The sequence below is a fragment of the Bufo bufo genome, chromosome 2 (assembly GCF_905171765.1).
Source record: "Bufo bufo chromosome 2, aBufBuf1.1, whole genome shotgun sequence".
Lineage (NCBI taxonomy): Eukaryota > Metazoa > Chordata > Amphibia > Anura > Bufonidae > Bufo > Bufo bufo.
Window position 1 is genome coordinate 195,510,657 of NC_053390.1, and position 20,626 is coordinate 195,531,282.

General features: G+C 46.4%; 1 protein-coding gene across 1 annotated transcript in view; it reads right to left on the minus strand.

Annotated features, from left to right (window-relative positions):
- Positions 1 to 20,578, minus strand: part of OSBP2 (oxysterol binding protein 2) — a 299,539-nt gene extending 278,961 nt beyond the window's left edge. The window contains exon 1 of the mRNA XM_040415995.1: positions 20,339 to 20,578. Coding sequence (XP_040271929.1) covers positions 20,339 to 20,487 — 149 coding nt within the window. The 5' untranslated portion in view covers positions 20,488 to 20,578. The remainder of the gene's footprint in view (positions 1 to 20,338) is intronic.
- Positions 20,579 to 20,626: the final 48 nt, after the last annotated feature.

Below are 20,626 nucleotides of genomic sequence, written 5' to 3' on the forward strand. Positions count from 1 at the left end.
GTATTCGGCGCAGGCGCAGTAAATGTCTGACCGCGCTGCCTGCACAGACATCTCGGTCATCGGCGCAGTGGAGATGTCTGTGCAGGGAGCGGTCAGACATTCACTGTGCCTGCGCCGAATAGAGACGCGCACGGCGCTCCCTACTGCTCTATACGGGACCAGTAGGGAGCAGCCAAGACAGGTTAGAGTTCCCATGCTGACCCTTGTGCCAGACACCATAGGACACCATCAGGGGTCTTGTAAAGTCTTTGTCTCAAATCAATCCGAACAGATTTGGTGGCATGAGGGGACCTACACAAAATGAGTCAGGTAGTTTTAATGTTAGGACTGATCAGCGTACATACCCAAACCCTACATCCCCTTAACCTGGTTAGGGTTCCCCAGAAGGGAACAGAAGCAAATGCTATCGCTTTTACATTAGGGTCTGAAAAATTATTTCAGCTGATCCACAGCAACAAATCATGGCCAGAATATATATCATAGGCTACGTTTCTAATCCCATTTCATAAGGGGATTAGGTTCCCTAGAAGTGGATTTTTTTTCAGGGGTTCCCCTGTTGTAATATTAGGAACCACTGCCCTATATTATCTCAGTTACCTTTTATAAAGGTCAGTTGTCAGGCACAGTTTGACAACTAAAGGCTTTACTAGACAGCTCGATTCTGTTCCTTCCCGCAATCGCCTGCTCGCTAGTGGAGGAGACTGCTGCTATTACATGCAGCAATCTCCTCTGCAGCATGGGGAGGAGCGATCACTGTGCCATCACGCGTCCCCATGCTGTACAGTGGTTTGCCTGCAGAAGATTGTGATCAGACAGCATGATCTGCCGCAGGCAAACAATGATATTTAAGCGTGCTTAAAGATCACAATTGCCTGATGAATGAGCGTTTGCTCGTTCATAGGGCAATCGGCAGCAGTATTACACTTTCGGATCATCGTTAACGAGTGTTCCTGTGTACCCTCAAGTTCCGACCAGGGTAGAAAAGACAAAGTGGTTATTCCATGACTAATGTAATAAATAAAAATCTTATAGTACATGACAATCTCTTTCTAACAAAGCTAGAACCAGCCCTGTACCTCACATGGATCCAGAGATCTCTCCATTCATTGCTCTGCTAGATTTATATCAAGCTGACAGCTCAAGGGGTGTGTCCATTCTGCTGCAGCTCAGGGGGCGTGTCCATTCTGCTGCAGCTCTCTCCCTATCACAGCTCAGGAGGCAGTAGTTGAAAGTTGAAACTGAGCATGTGCGGTCATCTCAGTGAGCTGGACAAAGAAATAATAATAAATAAAAAAACAGCAGGTGGTGCTATACAGATACATTTTATTGAGTAACTCAGTAGCTATGCTTAATTTTTAATTACATATAATTACAAAAAGTATTCAGATCCAGGTGCTGATTTCAAAACTGAAGAATATTTTTCATGGGACAACCCCTTTAAAGCAGGCTATGAGATTAGCAAAAATTGGAGGGCGGTGTAAAATAACAGCGCTGTCCTCTGGCCTTCTCTGCCAGGACTGCAGCACTTGACCACTGTAGCTAATCACAAGCCTCAAACTAGACTATTGAGGCCAGCAATTGGCTACTGTGTCCCGAATTTTGCTAATCTCTGACAACTTTAAGTAAAATAAAGAAAAAAAGTTTTTGGTACTTTTTACTATTATCAGGTTTCCTATAGGAGTGTATTAAATGTAATATTATGTGATGATAGATGTTTTTATTAAATTCTGCTCTTCTTGAGAGGGATACGACCCCCATTACTAAGATGCGTCAAGAGTGGGCTTACAGCTATCAGGAATGGAGCCTCCACTGCTCATGGAAAGTTAGGTAAGGCTACTTAGCGGCACGGACCTCCGGCAGGCTGTTCCGTCGGGTGAACAGCCTGCCGGATCCGTCCTGCCGCTAGTAACAGTGTGCCCCCGGACTGCCGCTCCGTTCCCATTGACTATAATGGGGGCGGTGCAGAGTTCCGGCAGAGGCACGGTAGCGCACGTCGTAGTTTTATTCCAGCAGCCTCTCGCCGTGTGCTGCCGGAACTCCGCCCCCGCCCCCATAACAGTCAATGGGGACGGAGGGGCAGTCTGGGGGCACACAGTCACTAGCGGCAGGACGGATCAGACAGGCTGCTCACCCGACGGAACAGCCTGCCGGAGGTCTGTGCCACTAGTGTGAAAGTAGCCAAAGGGCTGCAGCTTTTTCATTCTCCGGATCGGTGGTGGTCCTTGCAGTTGGTTGATCTTGTTATTTTGTCAGTGTTTGATACTGCTCTGGGATATAAGACAGGATTAGCCAAAGTACAAACTAACGTATATTCAGGAAAGCATCAACACGTGGACAGAACACATCGGTGTGACTTGTTTTGCTGGATCTACAGAACAGATATTCCTAAAAAGAATAATATTACATCTGGAGCCAGTACACAAAGGACTCAGAGGCTTTGCTGGAATAGAGTACTTGGGCGTCGAGGACACGTGACATCGTGATCTGCCAAATGAAATTATAACAGCAGACAACAATCAACTTGGAAAAACAAAATGAAAAGCTTTGCAATGCAATCCCAGACTCTGCCAAGTCTATATAAACATCAGATTTTTCACAAGGCTGCACATGAAACTGTCTCCAGTGAGATTTCATTTAAAGGGTACGTCCACTTATAGAACAGTTTTTCCCAGGGACAGGTTGGAAACTTAAAGTGGCCCTGAAAAAAAAAAACTTAAAACAGGACCCAAGAGGTAGAGGAGTCCAAATTGACAGAAGGATCGGTAACACAAGTAGGCTGGGCCAATAGCAGTAGGAGGGGCCAACAATACTACAGTGCAGCACAAAATACCACCCCAGCAAAACCAAATACCACAGTGCAGCATAAAATACTGCCCTATCACCATACTAAGGACGTGATACAGTTGGGTTCAGGAGGTTACCTGCAGCTGCTGGCCAGGTATATAAGTACTTGATGCTCCTAGAATTAATGCTGAGAGCATCAGATCGTTATGTACCTGACCAGCGGCCCCGAAGAGAGAGCTCGGGCGGCCCCCTGGACATCAGGTTATATGGCCAGTACACCCCTGTTTTTTCCTACTGTTCCAATGAATCCGTGATTTAAAAAAAAAAAAAAAAAAAACTTTGCTGATGAGTCTAAAATAAACATATCCTACAGTTTGTAGTCATCTCACCCCTTCTGCCTTCTCTACTAATCTACAGACAGGTACATAGCGGGTAAGCAGGCAACTCTATGGTGTAATGTGACCGCTAAGATCAAAACAGAAACATTTCATAAACTCTGTACTGCTCTGGAGACCACTATAATGGGGACTGGCGGAGATCCAGTCACAACCTGGCAAATAGGCTGATTCTCAGCATGTTTGCCGGGCTGCGGCCGGATTTCAGCTGGCCCCCGTCATTGTGAATGTCAGGTAGCGTCTAGCAGTGCCGCCTCCAGACAACTCTGGCAGGCTGCTCCCTGCCAGAACAGCCGGCCAAAGGGGTCTTAACACTAGTGTGAAACAAGCCTAAGGGCAGCCCATCATCGTGCTTGGATTATCTGTGAGGAGCAGAAGACTATTTGGACACTGGTGTTAACGGAGTTCTGCTGAATGCGTAAAGCGCTGGTTGGCACAAAGAGTGTTCATTTGGGTCCATCAGGAGCTGTAACGTGTACCCTTCCCCCAGGAGGTCACAATAACAGCTGTACTGTACATTTACATTTTAGAATGTATTTCTACACCAGACGGAACCCCATACTTAAGAGCACCACTGTTTGTTAGTTGTCAAGATGTGGGACCAGGAGTGATGGATGCAGCAGCAGGCCCAAAAGTAAGGACGTGTCCAGTAACAACATGACGTGCGTTAGTGTAGGGGATGCAGGTAACACACAGATTCAGCATTACTGGATGTCCTGTAGTGTAAAATAGATTTAAAATAACTTAAATCTTATGTTTTATGTATGGAAGCATTATTTTAAGTTATGGTACTGTTTCCCTGAATAAATCGCACGTTTTCTTGCCTACACATTATTCATTTTCAATAGTGCATATTATACACTCCTCCTGGCGCTAAGACGTGGTGTTTATACTGGCAGCTTCCTCCTGTTTGGAAGCGTCGATCAGAACATTCAAGTGAATTACCCTCTACAGTGACTCATCCCCGCACCGTTACCAGAAATCGGCTTCTAGAAGATCTGTTCTGTCTGGAGCAGACCTCCACACTTCTAGTGTGCAGCGATGTTCTGATAAATTTGGGTTCCGATTTCTGCACTTCTCATATTCACCGAGTTAGGGGGTAATAATAGCCCATATGTCACATAATAAGCATCCTTCCACAATGGCCACTTCTTTCAACGTTTTGCAGGTTCTTCAACAACAGATATGGCACGCAGCCTCTCTTATCTCGACCATGGAGGCTCTTAACTCGTCTCTCATGGTGGCCTCTTCTACTAATCCCCAACCAGTCGTCTTAAAAAGGGCCTGTCATTCTCAGAAAAATACAACTGGCTGTATACCTCTAGACTTATCTTCATTGACTCTGACAGTGTTTGCTTCATCCTAGCTTCTCCATTTGGTCGCTATCGGTGGCAACGAAATCGGGCTGTTCCTCTTCCTATGGGCCGGGATTTAGCTGGACAAAAAAAAAGTTTTTGTCCAGCCGAATCCCGCCATTTATGCCGGGGAGCAGTCAGATCCTCACTGGTTCTCCTCAGAGTCAACGGGGTCCGGTGGGCATGCGGCATTATCCGACTATGCTGAATCCAGAGAACTCCAGCAGGCTGTTCTCTGCCGCAACAGCCTACTGGTTCACATAGCCTAAAGATGAGGTCTAGACCTGGTCATAAATGAAATGCCTCCTCTAGAAGCTCAAGCCCTATCAAGACCAGTGTAGCACACACCGGTCTTGATAAATCAGGACGTTTGCGTGGTGTCTGGTATTGCAGTTCAGCTCCACTGAAGGGAATTAAATGAAAGCAGACAGATTTTTTTATACTTGGACCACACGGGACTGAAACACCAGGGAATACCCACCGAGGATTATGGAGCAGCAACTCCACAGTATTTTACAGTACCAGCAAGAAAATCTCATCCACGTGCTGAGAAAAAGATTCAAGAGTGGAAACCGACCACAGATTTGAAATCTGAAGTATGTCAATTTATGTTGGAAATTACATCTCATGAGGTGGTACCCTAAATATTCACTTACTTTGTGTTCAGTACGTGTAAAGAATATACATTTTCGTAAAGTCTGTTATAATGTTGACAAGAACAACTTTTTCCTGGTAACTTAGTCTGGAGCAGCCTAATTCAATTCAATGTAATGCCACAATAAAACGTGAAAAAGTTCTAGGGGGATGTGAACATTTTAATGAAAACTTGAGCTTTTCATCTGGTGATAGCTTCTTTATGAACGTGAATGGGCGACTGGCACATGCATTTTGCTGTTACTTGCATTACTGGAAGCACTGTGGTCCTACACTATGCTCACGCAGTGTTACACAGTGCCTATGTGACGGGACCACACCGGTGGTGGCTCGATTCATGCATTAATAACGACTGTAACAAGAAGTAATGCGGACAGTTCTCTTCAACTTGCAATTTATAATAATTGTAACTACATGGCTGAATGTGTCAGAGCGGTCTAGATAGAGGCGGGTGACGTTGACTACTTGGGTGTGCCTCCTGGGAGTGGTTGTGCCAAAACTTTCCCAGTAGCTGGAAGGTAGACATGCCTCCACTGGTCACAGCAAGAGTGACCTGCTACTGTGAGGAATTACCAGGGTAAAAGCTACGCTCTTGGCCCCTAGCTGCGTTGTTGGACCTGAAATACTATCATACCTTCAGCCACATCTGTGGGTCACAACGGAACCACAACTAACAAGACGGCACACTCTTCTGGCCTGTGGGCTTTACAAGTTAAAATGCACACCTTGAAACCACTACAGATGCGATTTGGCATGGTAGCTGAAGCAAAACAGTTCTGGACTCTTTACTTCTCGTCTCTGGTACAGTTCAGCCAGGTTCTTGAATTCTACCGGCCCTTTAAGACTTGTTTGCCACATATTATGTACAGCGTCAACTGTGGAACATTTTTCAGATTTACAGAGTGTAATTTGACTTGGCAGGGTGTAATGACAAGCGGAATCTTCACATATTGATACTCATCCAACCATTAGAAAAAATGCAGCAGTGGGAGTGATCCAGTGACTGGGTTGCTGATTAACCCCTTTTTGCCCTGCAGTGTAATAGTATTTCATGGCAAGCAGCTAGTTTGCGTGAGCCACAGCACTATTACGGGTGCCAGCTGTACGGTCTAATGTAGGGCTGCATGTCTGTCTGATGGACATAATACACTGTAATACTTCTGTATTCCAGTGTATTATATGAGTTCCACCTCATAGCGGTAGAAGGGAGAAGGTGGTGACAATCCCCCAGATACCCACTGTCACGGATTATCAGTAATACAGATATGTCTGCAATGAGGATCAGCACTCAATGGGGGAAGATGCAATTAAGTTTACTGAAGATACAGCGTCACCAGCAAACACAACTGTAAATGACGTTTTGGGTAAGCAGGCCCTGCATCCAGGACATACTCGGTAAGAGAAGCGAGGAATAGTCCTGACAACATAGGGGAAGGTATGCCCCTTCACCTGACACCACTGAAAAAACGGCATAACAAAGGGCAGTCCGAAAAGTCACTTACAAGTTTTGTATTCTGGTGACGCTGGATCTTCAATAAACTTAACTGCATCTTTGCCCGTTGACTACTGTTCTTCATTCTGAATATAAGTGTATTATATGAGTGATCACAGGATCAGGGGACATTAAAAAAATAAAAAGGTAATAATGTTTTTAAAACCAAGATAAGGGTACTTTCACACTTGCGGCAGAGAGATCCGGCAAGCAGTTCCGTCGCCGGAACTGCCTGCCCGATCAGGAAAAACGTATGCCAACTGATGGCATTAGTAAGACTGGTTAAAAATGCCTGATCAGTCGAAAAAATGCATTGAAATGCCGGATCCGTCTTTCCGGTGTCATCCGGCAAAAACTGATCCGGCATTTATTTTTTTCACCTTTTATTCAGTCTGCGCATGCGCAGACCGGAAGGACGGATCCGGCATTCCGGTTTTCTGAATGCCGGATCCGGCACTAATACATTCCTATGGGAAAAAATGCCGGATCCGGCATTCAGGCAAGTCTTCAGTTTTTTTCGCCGGAGATAAAACCGTAGCATGCTGCGGTTTTCTCTTTTGCCTGATCAGTCAAAACGACTGAACTGAAGACATCCTGATGCATCCTGAACGGATTACTCTCCATTCAGAATGCATTGGGATAAAACTGATCAGTTCTTTTCCGGTATAGAGCCCCTAGGACGGAACTCTATGCCGGAAAAGAAAACCGCAAGTGTGAAAGTACTCTAAAAAATATATATTTTCACATAAAATACTTTTTGATGAAGAAAAGAAAAATTGTATACAGTGTGGGGTTTCACTCTGGTAGATAGGGTCAGCGGGCGCAGTACAGAGGCAAAATACAAGTTCTTAACTCAAAACGTCAGTGTTTATTCACACTTGAGGCAATTGCACAAAACAGCACGTAACTTTGCAGTCTTGGTGTTAATTCACACACAATGGAAAGTTCATATAACACAAGTCACCTTGCTGGCAGGGATTTAGGGGGCCTGTTTCCCCAGCATGCGGCTCTCAGCCCTCCAGCACGGCACAAAGCCTCAGATCCCAAAAACAAAGACATCTCTGCTGAGTCCAGCTGCCTATTTAAGGACAGCCAAGTGCTGTCAAAACCTGGAAGGCACTTAAACTCTGGTCCGGTATTTGACCGCACCTGGCTGGAAACCAGCCCAGCCGCACATGCTGGGAGGAAAATACCTGCCTTGCCAGACACAACCCCTTACTGTGTCACAATAGTAAGAGTTCTATATAGTTAATTGGTATGTTTATATTGACCCCCTATAATAAAATGATCACAATATATATATCCTACATGGTGAAAACTGTAAAACACAAATAAAAAAACGGAGCTAAATAGCTATTTAATCCTGCCTATAAAAGAGTGCAAAAAGTGATCAAAAAGTCATATGTACCCTAAAATGGTTTTTAAAATACGGATATGAATTTGGTATTGGCGTACTCATAACAACCCACAGAATAAAATTATTGTGACACTTATATTTGAGAATGATCTGTGTATGTAAAAATGTCGCTGAGGTGTAGATCAAGGGTGGTCTTTTCTCCTCAGCTGCAATCTCTCACAGGCACTTACAAGATGGCCTTACACGCTGAGAAAAGTTGGCTAGTCTTACTTGTATGGGGCCTCCTAACTAACCACTGAAGACAGATGTTGAGGGAAAAGAGGAATGGGGAGTGTTTGATTTCATCACGCCCAAATCTTTGTTTCTTTAGGAGAGAAGTCAGAGCCAGAAGCGCCTGTCTGCCAGGTATGCTTGGCCGAGTGCTTGTTGGATGGAAGTCAGGAGCAATAGTTGGTGCTCAGTCAGTTGGCAAGCAGCATAATAAAAGGAATGCAACGTTCCCGTGTGTGCGGTGTCCCTTTATTATTTACATCCATACACATGGAAAGTTATCAGGGTTAACAGAAATCTGTCACATTGTACACGCCATCCCATTCGCAGGCAGCATGTTGTGGAGCAGGAGGAGCTGAGAAGTTTAACAGTATTTTATTCATTTAAATCCTCATTCTATGATTAGGAGTCATGCAGTGTTGTCAGTGATTGAGTAGGACCGCCCACTGGACTCCTGGGCATAGAAAGAGCAGGGGTGCAAATAAATAAAACACAAGTCATATTAAAACTTTTACAAAAACTTCCACAAAACTATGTATTAATCTGCTCAGCTCCTCCTGCTTTATAACATGCTCCTCATACACTCACAACTGGAAAGAGCACCAGGACAGCTTTATCTGTAAACCGTTGCTGAAAATCGGCCAGGGGGCATTATTTATGCATGAGACCCATTATGTTTGCAGACGACCGTATGTATTTTGCGGTCCGCAAAAAAATACGGATGGCAACGGAACAGCTGGCCTAATAGAACAGTACTATCCTTGTCCATAATGCAGACAATAATAGGACATGTTCTAATTTTTTGCAGAACGGAAATACGGAAACAGAATGCACACGGAGTACCTTCCGTTTTTTTTTTTGCAGACCCATTGAAATGAATAGTTCTGTATACGGTCCGCAAAAAAATAAAAACTGAACAGAAACGGAATGAAAATACGTGCAAGAGGCCTTAAAAGGATTTTCAGAGATTTTTTAGGCTACTTTCACACTGGAGTTTTGGCTTTGCATTTTTGAGATCCGTCATGGGCCCTCAAACGGATCAGTTTTGCCCTAATGCATTCTAAGTGGAAAAGGATCCGCTCAGACTGCATCAGTTTGCCTCCGATCAGTCTCTATTCCGCTCTGGAGGCGAACACCAAAACGTTGCCTGCAGCGTTTTGCTGTCCGCTTGACGAAACTGAGCCAAACGGATCCAGCACACAATGTAAGTCAATGAGGATGGATCCGTTTTCTCTGACACAATAGAAAACGGATCCGTCTCCCATTGACTTTCAATGGAGTGAGTTCATGACGGATCCGTCTTGGCTATATGTTACAGATAATACAAACGGATCCGTTCATGACTGATGCATGCGGTTGTATTATTGTAACGGGTCAGTTTTTGCAGATCCATGATGGATCTGCCCAAAACGCGAGTGTGAAAGTAGCCTTAACCTCTGGATAGGTCATCAGTATCTGATCGATGGAGGTCCGACACCCAGGACCGCCACTGATCAGCTATTTGAGAAAGGACCTGCGCTGTGGCCTTCTCTCGGCTCACCATGCACAGCACCGTACATTGTACACTGGCTTTGCTTGGTTCAGCCCCAATGAAGTGACGGCTCAGAGGCCACGTGACCGATAAACGTGACGTCACTGGCCTAGGAAAAGCAGCGAGAAGGCCGCGAGCGCTGCTGCCTTCTTAAACAGCTGATCGGCAGTGGTCCTGGGTGTCGGACCCCCATCAATCAGATACTGATAACCTATCCCGAGGATTGGTCATCAGTTAAAAACCCCTTTAATAAGAAATATCATTTGTCTTTATGATTCTGGTGAGACTAATCATATGACCATTTATCTTCTCCCTGGAAGCAGCAATGTTATTACAAACCTAAGTGTGATCTGTGATGGGAGAAGTCTCCGTTAATTCTTTTTGCCTATTTTCAGATATAATAGGAAACCAAGCCAAGTACTGTATGAGGAAAACCGCTCTACAGCAAGGTTACCGTCACGCGATGTGTGCAGCACAAAGCATATTATTATCGCATATAAAACTCCCGCACAAACTGTGCTAAAAAATAAATTTAAAAAATTGGGGTCTATTGCTGTAGAGGACATACCCACAATGATGACAAAGTAAAACTGCTATTTAAGGACTTTTAACCTTTTCTCACATAGGTCACAGGTATTTATCAGTAATGTGAGAAAATGTACAAACCCCCACCCTCATCATTCAGTTCTCAGTCAAAACCTTAGAGGTGGAGATACTGTAAAGGGATTTTCTGGAAGTTCAATAGTGATGGCTTATCCTCAGGATAGGTCATCACTATGTGAGTGGTCCTAGCATCCCCACCGATCTGAAGAGGTGAGCACTGCTGCCTCCTCACAGCGCCACATATTGTATAGTGGCTATTCTTGGTATTGCAGCCCAGGCTCATTCACTTAATGAGGGGTATTACAGTTGGTTGAAGTTATTAGATCGGTGGGGGGGTCCAACCGCTGGGACCCCCATGATCACAAGAATGGAGGCATCTTATCCCCTGCAACACCCCTGAAAAGAATGGAATGGCCAGTTACACATGCGCTTGGCCGCTCTATTAATTTCTATGAGATAGAGTACATCTCTCAGCTATCTCCGGGACTCCCATAGAAATGAATAGAGCGGCAGCACGCATGCCTGACCGGCCACTCCGTTCTTTTCAGGTGGACTGTAGGGTATAGGGGGCCTCCGTTCTCGTGATCTAATAGTTATCCCCTATTCTATGGATATCCTGTGGATAGGGGATAACTTTAACCAACCGGAATACCCCCTTATATGGGACTGAGCCGAAAACAAGCCATGTAACCGATGAACGTGACATGACTGATCTGGGAAGAGAGGTGCCCCTACAGATCAGAATACATTTTGATCACCATCAATACGGAACCCCCAGAAACCCCTTTAACCCCTACCTGACAAACAGATTTAAAAAAAAAAAAAATTTACTCCCTGTCTTTCTGGAGCCATTTGAGGGCTTATTTTTTTGCAGGACAAGTTGTACTTTCCAACTGGCAATTCTGCCAGTTTTATGGGTTTCGTTTTTACGGTGTTCCTTATGCAGAAAAACGGACATGTTAAATTCATTCTCTGGGTTAGTACAATTACAGCGATGCCAAATGTTTATAGTTTGTCTTGTGTTTTAATACTTAAAAAAATAAAAGAACTTAAAAGATAACTTTTTTATAGTTAGGCCTAAGGAGCTGTGTAAAAGCTCATTTTCTGCAGGGCAATCTGTGGTTTTTATTAATACCATTTTGGGGTATAAGACTTTTTGATAATTTTTTGTTCAATTTTTTTTGGTGAAGCAACAGCCGAAAACGCTGAATCGGCCATTTTGTTGTTTATTCCTGTTACGCAGTTAGCAGTATGGGATAAATCCCTTTATATTTTAATAATATGGCCATTTTGAGATATGGCGATACAAATAATCTTTGTATGATTTTTTTATTGTTTATTTTGAAATTGGGGAAAAAGGAGGGTGATTTTTTTAAAATATAATTTTGACACAGACGGGATTTGATAGGACCTTTCCACTAACAGGCCTCGGAGCCTTCAGAAGGCCCAAGGTTGCCATAGCAACTGAACGACTCATGCAATCTTCTCATAGCTGACCGTTCGGTCAACGTGAGCACAGTGCTCCCGGTTATTGACCGTTCTGATGCTGTTGTCACAAATGACCACGGCTTCTGAGGGGTTAAAAGTCCGTGACTGGCATTATCGCCAATGACGGACCCTCGACGGCACTCGAACGATAGGCCATCAATATCAAAATCCTGGACACCCCCTTTAAAATAAAGCAGTAGCGCACATTTGGGATCACAGTTTCATTCAAGCAGGGGACAGAGGACCCCCTTCCTCATGATCAGTGTGGGACCTATCCTGTGGGCTAACCTTTTTAAAAAAATCAAATATCCCTACAGAGCTGATCTCATATTATTACGTATTGTCCGATAACACGCCTAGTACCACACTCGTCCATCTCTCCCCAGAATGATGGCATTTCTCTGGTCGGGTAAAAGGAAAAACCTGACGCCCCTGATCTTCTGAGGAGCATGATTGTAAAGAAGCCTCATGACTTCTTTACAAGCTCTAGGATAAAACATCTGCTCTATTTACCTGAATCAGCCGTGCCAAGTCAATGTGAGCAGGAAGGAACGGCTTCACCGACAAGGCAGGAACCCCGAGGTTGTGGAGTGCCGGGAGGGACAGCAGAATTCCTCATAATAAACGAAGCTGGGAAGGTCTACAGGGAACTAGCGCTATTTCTGGAATGTAACTGCGCCTACAAACAGGTTTTGGGGTTTTTTGCTTCTCTTTCAAACAGGGTGGATTTGATTTAAATCACTGGTCAGTAAGGCCTTGATTTAAATCATAGTTTTCTACATAAAGACTAATTCTTGCTGGTATAACTTATAATAGGCAAGTAGATGAAGATTTTTAGAATAACAACTTTTCATATTAGTTTGATTAGGTTGATTCTGCATTCATAGGTTTGTAGAAGTTAGGATTAAAGGGCTTCTGTCACCGCCCAAAAGTCATTTTTCATTTTTGGGCTAAGTAAAATCCTTATAGTGCGATTATTCAATACCTTTTTCTGTGGCTTAGTTTCTTTAAAAACCGCACTTTTATAATATGTTAATTACCTCGCAACCAGCAAGTAGGGCGGTTACTTGCTGGTAGCCGCCGCATCCTCCTTTAAAAAAAACCGCCCCATCCTCCTGGTGATTGACAGGGCCAGCGAGCGCTCTCCTCCTCCGGCTGGCCCTGTCTGTGTTCCAAATCTCGCGCCTGCGCCGTACTGGTCTTCAGTCGGCGCAGGCGAACTGAGAGGAGGACGCTTGCTCGGCCGCTCCTTCCTCAGTGCGCCTGCGCCGATGACGTCACATCTACACCCGGCGCAGGCGCACTTAGGAAGGAGCGGCCAAGCGAGCGTCCTCCTCTCAGTGCGGCTTGCGCCGACTGAAGACCGGTACGGCGCAGGCGCGAGATTTGGAACACAGACAGGGCCAGCCGGAGGAGGAGAGCGCTCGCCGGCCCTGTCAATCACCAGGAGGAGGGGGCGTTTTTTTTTAAAGGAGGATGCGGCGGCTACCAGCAGGTAACCGCCCTACTTGCTGGTTGCGAGGTAATTAGCATATTATAAAAGTGCGGTTTTTAAAGAAACTAAGCCACAGAAAAAGCTAAGTGCCCTATATATTGAATAATCGCACTATAAGGATTTTACTTAGCCCAAAAATGAAAAATGACTTTTGGGCGGTGACAGAAGCCCTTTAAGGTCTTTTTCTCAACTCTGTTCGTGTTATAACATTTTTGCTGTGAAGAAGAGGCATGTGATCTCTGCTGAGTCAAATTCAGTTTTGAGAACTGCAAAAGTAAACCAAGCATCTGTGATAATATCTTGAAGGCAGAGAAACTGCCCAATAATCTTACAAAAACCTCTGGAAGAGCATGACATTGTGAATGGATTAATGGAATTTATTTACCAAAAAAATTACACATATACAGCCTTATTCTACATAATTAAAAAACAAATCTTTATTTCATGATAGAATAACCTTTGGATGGTAATATATTTTCCTCAAAAAGCATTTTATATAAAAAAAAAAAAAATGATTTAAATAAAAAACAATCTGATTTTTTTTTTTTTTTTAAATCATTGATTTTTATCCACCCTGCTTTCAAACCTGTTCCTATTGTATTTGAGGTCTGCTGACTAGCTTTCCACCCTCTGTTAAAAGACTATTCGGCGCCGGTATTGTACACATCAGATAGGTGTGTATCATTTATAAATGCACCTGTAAAAGGATGGGATGTAATCACAGTCACCCACCATGCAGGGAACTTCAGCATAGCTCCAATCAAGTGAATGTACCCTGCACAGCTGTACAAGGAGCCACAGGATCAGAGGGAGTCCCAGAGGTCGCACCTCCACCACTAATAAAGAGATAGTAGATCCTAGGTACTGTATATTTCCAGTTTACACCACCATCCTTTAAAACAATCATTTATGATGGTAGCTATAATTTTGTAACATATTTCTATTACCGTTATTGCTCCTATCTTCCATCCTGGGATATGGTCACATGTCCATGTCCATGCAGCTCCTTCTCACTTCCTGTGATGTTATGTCCATTGGTGTGCCAAAGCAGCTACATGGCCAGTGATAGTGGAGTGTCTATGTAACTAGCGGGATGGGAGGAGCTATAAACTAACGGGGCGGTGCCGGGGGTGTGGCAGAGAAAGGAGAAGTGCATCATGGGTTTGGTTGGATGCAGGAACAGGAAGTGCTACATACAGGATGGAAACAACCCAGAGTGATTTATTTAAATAGTAAAAATGGGTCAAGAATTGAAAAAAGAAACAGCACGGGGAAGATGTACATGAGGTAAATAACTACATGCCCAAATGTGTTAAAACCCACAGGAATCCCAGAAAACCCCTTTATAGTAAGGCTGTCCTTTCTAGTGTTATAATGTACATAGCCCTATTTTATCAGAATAGTGGCTGTGTTAACCTGGTTTTAGAAGCATTACACTAAGCAGCCAGCCGCTGTCTGCACGTGTACTGTATAAACACGAGGTACCGGCCTCCATTACCGATCTATTATAGTGTAGAGACATCTGTATATCTTGGGATTATTATTTCTTTCCCACTGGGGCCTCACCTACTGAACCCTGGCATACACCACGCTGGCAATCACCATGATGTAATGTCTGGAGAGTGATCTGCGGAGGACATCGGTGCATGGTTATCACTGGAATTACTGTACCTGCTCCATCACATTCAAATACGACCACCAAATAACCTGCGGAATATACTGGGGAGATTTATTAGAGGGTTTCTGTCACCTGAAAAATGGGTATTAAGCTGGCGGACATTAGTGATGTGCTAATGTCAGCTGAACATAACTATACTAGTGCCATCTCACTGCCTGAAGCCATTACTGAGAAAAACTAACTTTTACAATATGCTAATTAGCCTCTAAAAGCAGATGGGGGGGGGGGGGGGGGGCGTTGCCCCTGCTCCTAGAGGCTCTGTTTGCCCACCTCTTTTCACACCCTTCTCTTGATTGACGACAGGGCCAGGGCAGCGCGGCTCTCCTCCCGCCGGCCGTGTCTACAGTGTAAATCTCGCGCCGTTCAGTATTCGGCGCAGGCGCAGTGCGGTAGCCAGCAGCCACCGAGCGTCCTTCCCTCACTGCGCCTGGGCCAAATACTGAACGGCGCTATATTTACACTGCAGACACGGCCGGCGGGAGGAGAGCAGCGCTGCCTGGCCCTGTCAATCAAGATAAGAATCAAGGACTGCAGTGAGGGGCATTTCTGCTGTAAAGGAGGCACAATGCGGTCATTAGTAATGTGAGGGGCACTAAGAAGAAATACCCTAGATTACTCTGTTATATATTGGGATGACTAGGTCTTACTGGCCAGCACAGCGACCCCTGCTGGGGATTTCACAGGGGCAGTCAGCATCTCTACCATATGTGATTATTCTTTTTCCTCTATCACCACAGGGACCTTGTTCTGGATCCAGCAGGCATCATGCAGACACGTCCGCAACACCCTGGATGAGGTAGGTCCAGTTGGTTCTTTCATTTATTGCAAGGAGTATTGGTACCGCCATGTACGCTATGACAGATTTTATTAGGTGGGACTGGGTGAGTGTAGTTATGCAATGGGCAGAGTAAGAGGAGTGAATTAGTGTAAGGCCTCATGCACACGACCGTATTTAACGGTCCGCAAAACGGGGTTCCGTTGGTCCGTGACCGTTTTTTCGTCCGTGGGTCTTCCTTGATTTTTGGAGGATCCACGGACATGAAAAAAAAAGTCGTTTTGGTGTCCGCCTGGCCGTGCGGTGCCAAACGGATCCGTCCTGAATTACAATGCAAGTCAATGTGGACGGATCCGTTTGACGTTGACACAATATGGTGCAATTTCAAACGGATCCGTCCCCCATTGACTTTCAATGTAAGGTCTGGAGATAATATACCATAGGATCGGAGTTATCTCCAATCCGATGGTATATTTTAACTTGAAGCGTCCCCATCACCATGGGAACGCCTCTATGTTAGAATATACCATCGGATTTGAGTTACATCGTGAAACTCAGATCCGACAGTATATTCTAACACAGAGGCGTTCCTATGGTGATGGGGACGCTTCAAGTTAGAATATACTGAGAACTGTGTACATGACTGCCCCCTGCTGCCTGCCAGCACCCAATCTCTTACAGGGGGCTGTGATCCGCACAATTAACCCCTCAGGTGCTGCACCTGAAGGGGTTAATTGTGCATATCATAGCCCCCTATAAGAGATCAGGGGCTGCCAGGCAGCAGGGGGCAGACCCCCCTCCCTCCCCAGTTTTAAAGGGAACCTGTCACCTGGATTTTATGTATAGAGCTGAGGACATGGGTTGCTAGATGGCCGCTAGCACATCCGCAATACCCAGTCCCCTAGCTCTGTGTGCTTTTATTGTGGAAAAAAACTGATTTGATACATATGCAAATTAACATAAGAGTCATATCTTACTTGTGAGACCAGAGAAGAGTCAAATTTTCAAGCTCTGACTCATCTCAGGGTAATTTGCATATGTATCAAATCGGTTTTTTTACACAATAAAAGCACACAGAGCTATGGGGACTGGGTATTGCGGACGTGCTAGCGGCCATCTAGCAACCCATGGCCTCAGCTCTGCACTGGCCACCAATGAAATTAAAACTGGGGAGGGAGGGGGGTCTGCTCCCTGCTGCCTGGCAGCCCCTGATCTCTTATAGGGGGCTATGATATGCACAATTAACCCCTTCAGGTGCAGCACCTGAGGGGTTAATTGTGCGGATCACAGCCCCCTGTAAGAGATCGGGTGCTGCCAGGCAGCAGTCATGTACACAGTTCTCAGTATATTCTAACTAGAAGCATCCCCATCACTATGGGAACGCCTCTGTGTTAGAATATACTGTCGGATTTGAGTTTTCACGAAGTGAAAACTCAGCTCTGAAAAAGCTTTCATACAGACGGATCTTCGGATCCGTCTGTATGAAAGTAACCTACGGCTACGGATCAAGGACGCGGATGCCAATCTTGTGTGCATCCGTGTTCTTTCACGGACCCATTGACTTGAATGGGTCCGTGAACCGTTGTCCGTCCAAAAAATAGGACAGGTCCTATTTTTTTGACGGACAGGAAACACGGATCACGGATGCGGCTGCAAAACGGTGCATTTTCAGATTTTTCCACGGACCCAATGAAAGTCAATGGGTCCGCGAAAAAAAAACAGAAAACGGCACAACGGCCACGGATGCACACAACGGTCGTGTGCATGAGGCCTAAACAAAAAATTTGCCAAGCGCCGCTAAACTTATCCGCCTTTGTGTCAATATGGATGGCAAATGCAATGGGGGGGAAAGCCGAGCTACCCCTCTGCCATTACTACACTACTATACTAAATAGAGTGCACTTCATGACACTGTCATCAGTTACCGACCAACTTTCTGGATAAACCGGGCTTCAGGAATTAAAACAAACACAAACAAAAAGTGGAGAATTTGTCTTATCAACCGGCAAAAAAAATAAAAATACATAATAGCAACAGGCATAAATAGGCAACAATCATTTGGGATGGGTGGGTTAGAAAACGTTCTGGACTTAAAAGTAATTGAGATGCTTTGGCAAGACCCGAAACAACCAGTTCATGAATGAAAACCTACCAATGTGTCCAAATAAGGGTATGTTCACACACTACAGACTTCTGGCAGAACTTTCTGTGACTATTCCATGAAACTTTAGTATGAAATGGATTTTCAGGCCCAGAAATCTGAGTATCTGCCTCACTATAAAAATAAACTGATAAATAAATGTTCTCATAAACTACAAACTTCATCTGAAAAATGGGGTAGAATATAATAAACTTCAATAGTCAGAGCCATTCCAAACAGAATAATTAAAAAAATACACAATGCATCCAGTAAGCAGTCACCCTACCCCACTATTTCTCATCCTGCTGAACCCAAACCAACCACTCATCACCCCAATTAACCAGACTAAAGGACCCATCATGACTCAAAACCACCCTTCATCCCGCTGAACCCTATTAAACCAACCCTTAGCCCAATGAACAATACAAAACCAACTACCAATAATTCTGTTAAACCTATGAAACTGCCCAGCCGCCCTATAAACCAATGAAACCATAAGAATTTTCTCTACACCTTATTCAAGCATCCATTACCTCGCTAAATCCAAGACCCTACACACACACCTGTCACATCACTGGACCCTACACCACCGCCTGTCACATCACTGGACCCTACACCACCGCCTGTCACATCCCTGGACCCTGCACCACCGCCTGTCACATCCCTGGACCCTGCACCACCGCCTGTCACATCCCTGGACCCTGCACCACCGCCTGTCACATCCCTGGACCCTGCACCACCGCCTGTCACATCACTGGACCCTGCACCACCGCCTGTCACATCACTGGACCCTGCACCACCGCCTGTCACATCACTGGACCCTGCACCACCGCCTGTCACATCACTGGACCCTTCACCACCGCCTGTCACATCACTGGACCCTTCACCACCGCCTGTCACATCACTGGACCCTGCACCACCGCCTGTCACATCCCTGAACCCTACACCACCGCCTGTCACATCACTGGACCCTGCACCACCGCCTGTCACATCACTGGACCCTGCACCACCGCCTGTCACATCACTGGACCCTACACCACCGCCTGTCACATCACTGGACCCTACACCACCGCCTGTCACATCCCTGGACCCTACAACACCGCCTGTCACATCCCTGGACCCTGCACCACCGCCTGTCACATCACTGGACCCTACACCACCGCCTGTCACATCCCTGGACCCTACACCACCGCCTGTCACATCACTGGACCCTGCACCACCGCCTGTCACATCACTGGACCCTACACCACCGCCTGTCACATCCCTGGACCCTACACCACCGCCTGTCACATCACTGGACCCTGCACCACCGCCTGTCACATCACTGGACCCTGCACCACCGCCTGTCACATCACTGGACCCTGCACCACCGCCTGTCACATCACTGGACCCTACACCACCGCCTGTCACATCCCTGGACCCTGCACCACCGCCTGTCACATCACTGGACCCTGCACCACCGCCTGTCACATCACTGGACCCTACACCACCGCCTGTCACATCACTGGACCCTACACCACCGCCTGTCACATCCCTGGACCCTACAACACCGCCTGTCACATCCCTGGACCCTGCACCACCGCCTGTCACATCACTGGACCCTACACCACCGCCTGTCACATCCCTGGACCCTACACCACCGCCTGTCACATCCCTGGACCCTGCACCACCGCCTGTCACATCACTGGACCCTACACCACCGCCTGTCACATCCCTGGACCCTACACCACCGCCTGTCACATCACTGGACCCTGCACCACCGCCTGTCACATCACTGGACCCTGCACCACCGCCTGTCACATCACTGGACCCTGCACCACCGCCTGTCACATCACTGGACCCTACACCACCGCCTGTCACATCCCTGGACCCTGCACCACCGCCTGTCACATCACTGGACCCTACACCACCGCCTGTCACATCCCTGGACCCTACACCACCGCCTGTCACATCACTGGACCCTGCACCACCGCCTGTCACATCACTGGACCCTACACCACCGCCTGTCACATCCCTGGACCCTACACCACCGCCTGTCACATCACTGGACCCTGCACCACCGCCTGTCACATCACTGGACCCTGCACCACCGCCTGTCACATCACTGGACCCTGCACCACCGCCTGTCACATCACTGGACCCTACACCACCGCCTGTCACATCCCTGGACCCTGCACCACCGCCTGTCACATCACTGGACCCTGCACCACCGCCTGTCACATCACTGGACCCTGCACCACCGCCTGTCACATCACTGGACCCTACACCACCGCCTGTCACATCACTGGACCCTGCACCACCGCCTGTCACATCACACTCACCTGTAATAAGACAGCAGACCATTGCTTAACACAAACCAGCGTCTCTGATACCCCTTCAGATAGTTAGTCCATTTGAAGAGCCAGCCTTTGTAGGTGTCAGGTCCGGGGGCGGCTGTGGTGCCCGGGAGGACGGAGCCCGAATTACTCATGTCTCTGGCGCCAGAGCTCACCAAGGCACAGCGGAGATCAGGGACACCAGCCCGCTACAGCCAGGAGCGGCCGCTCTCCCCATAGACCAGCTCCGAACTGGGCTGGTACAACGCCTCCGACACACCCCCTCCACCACGT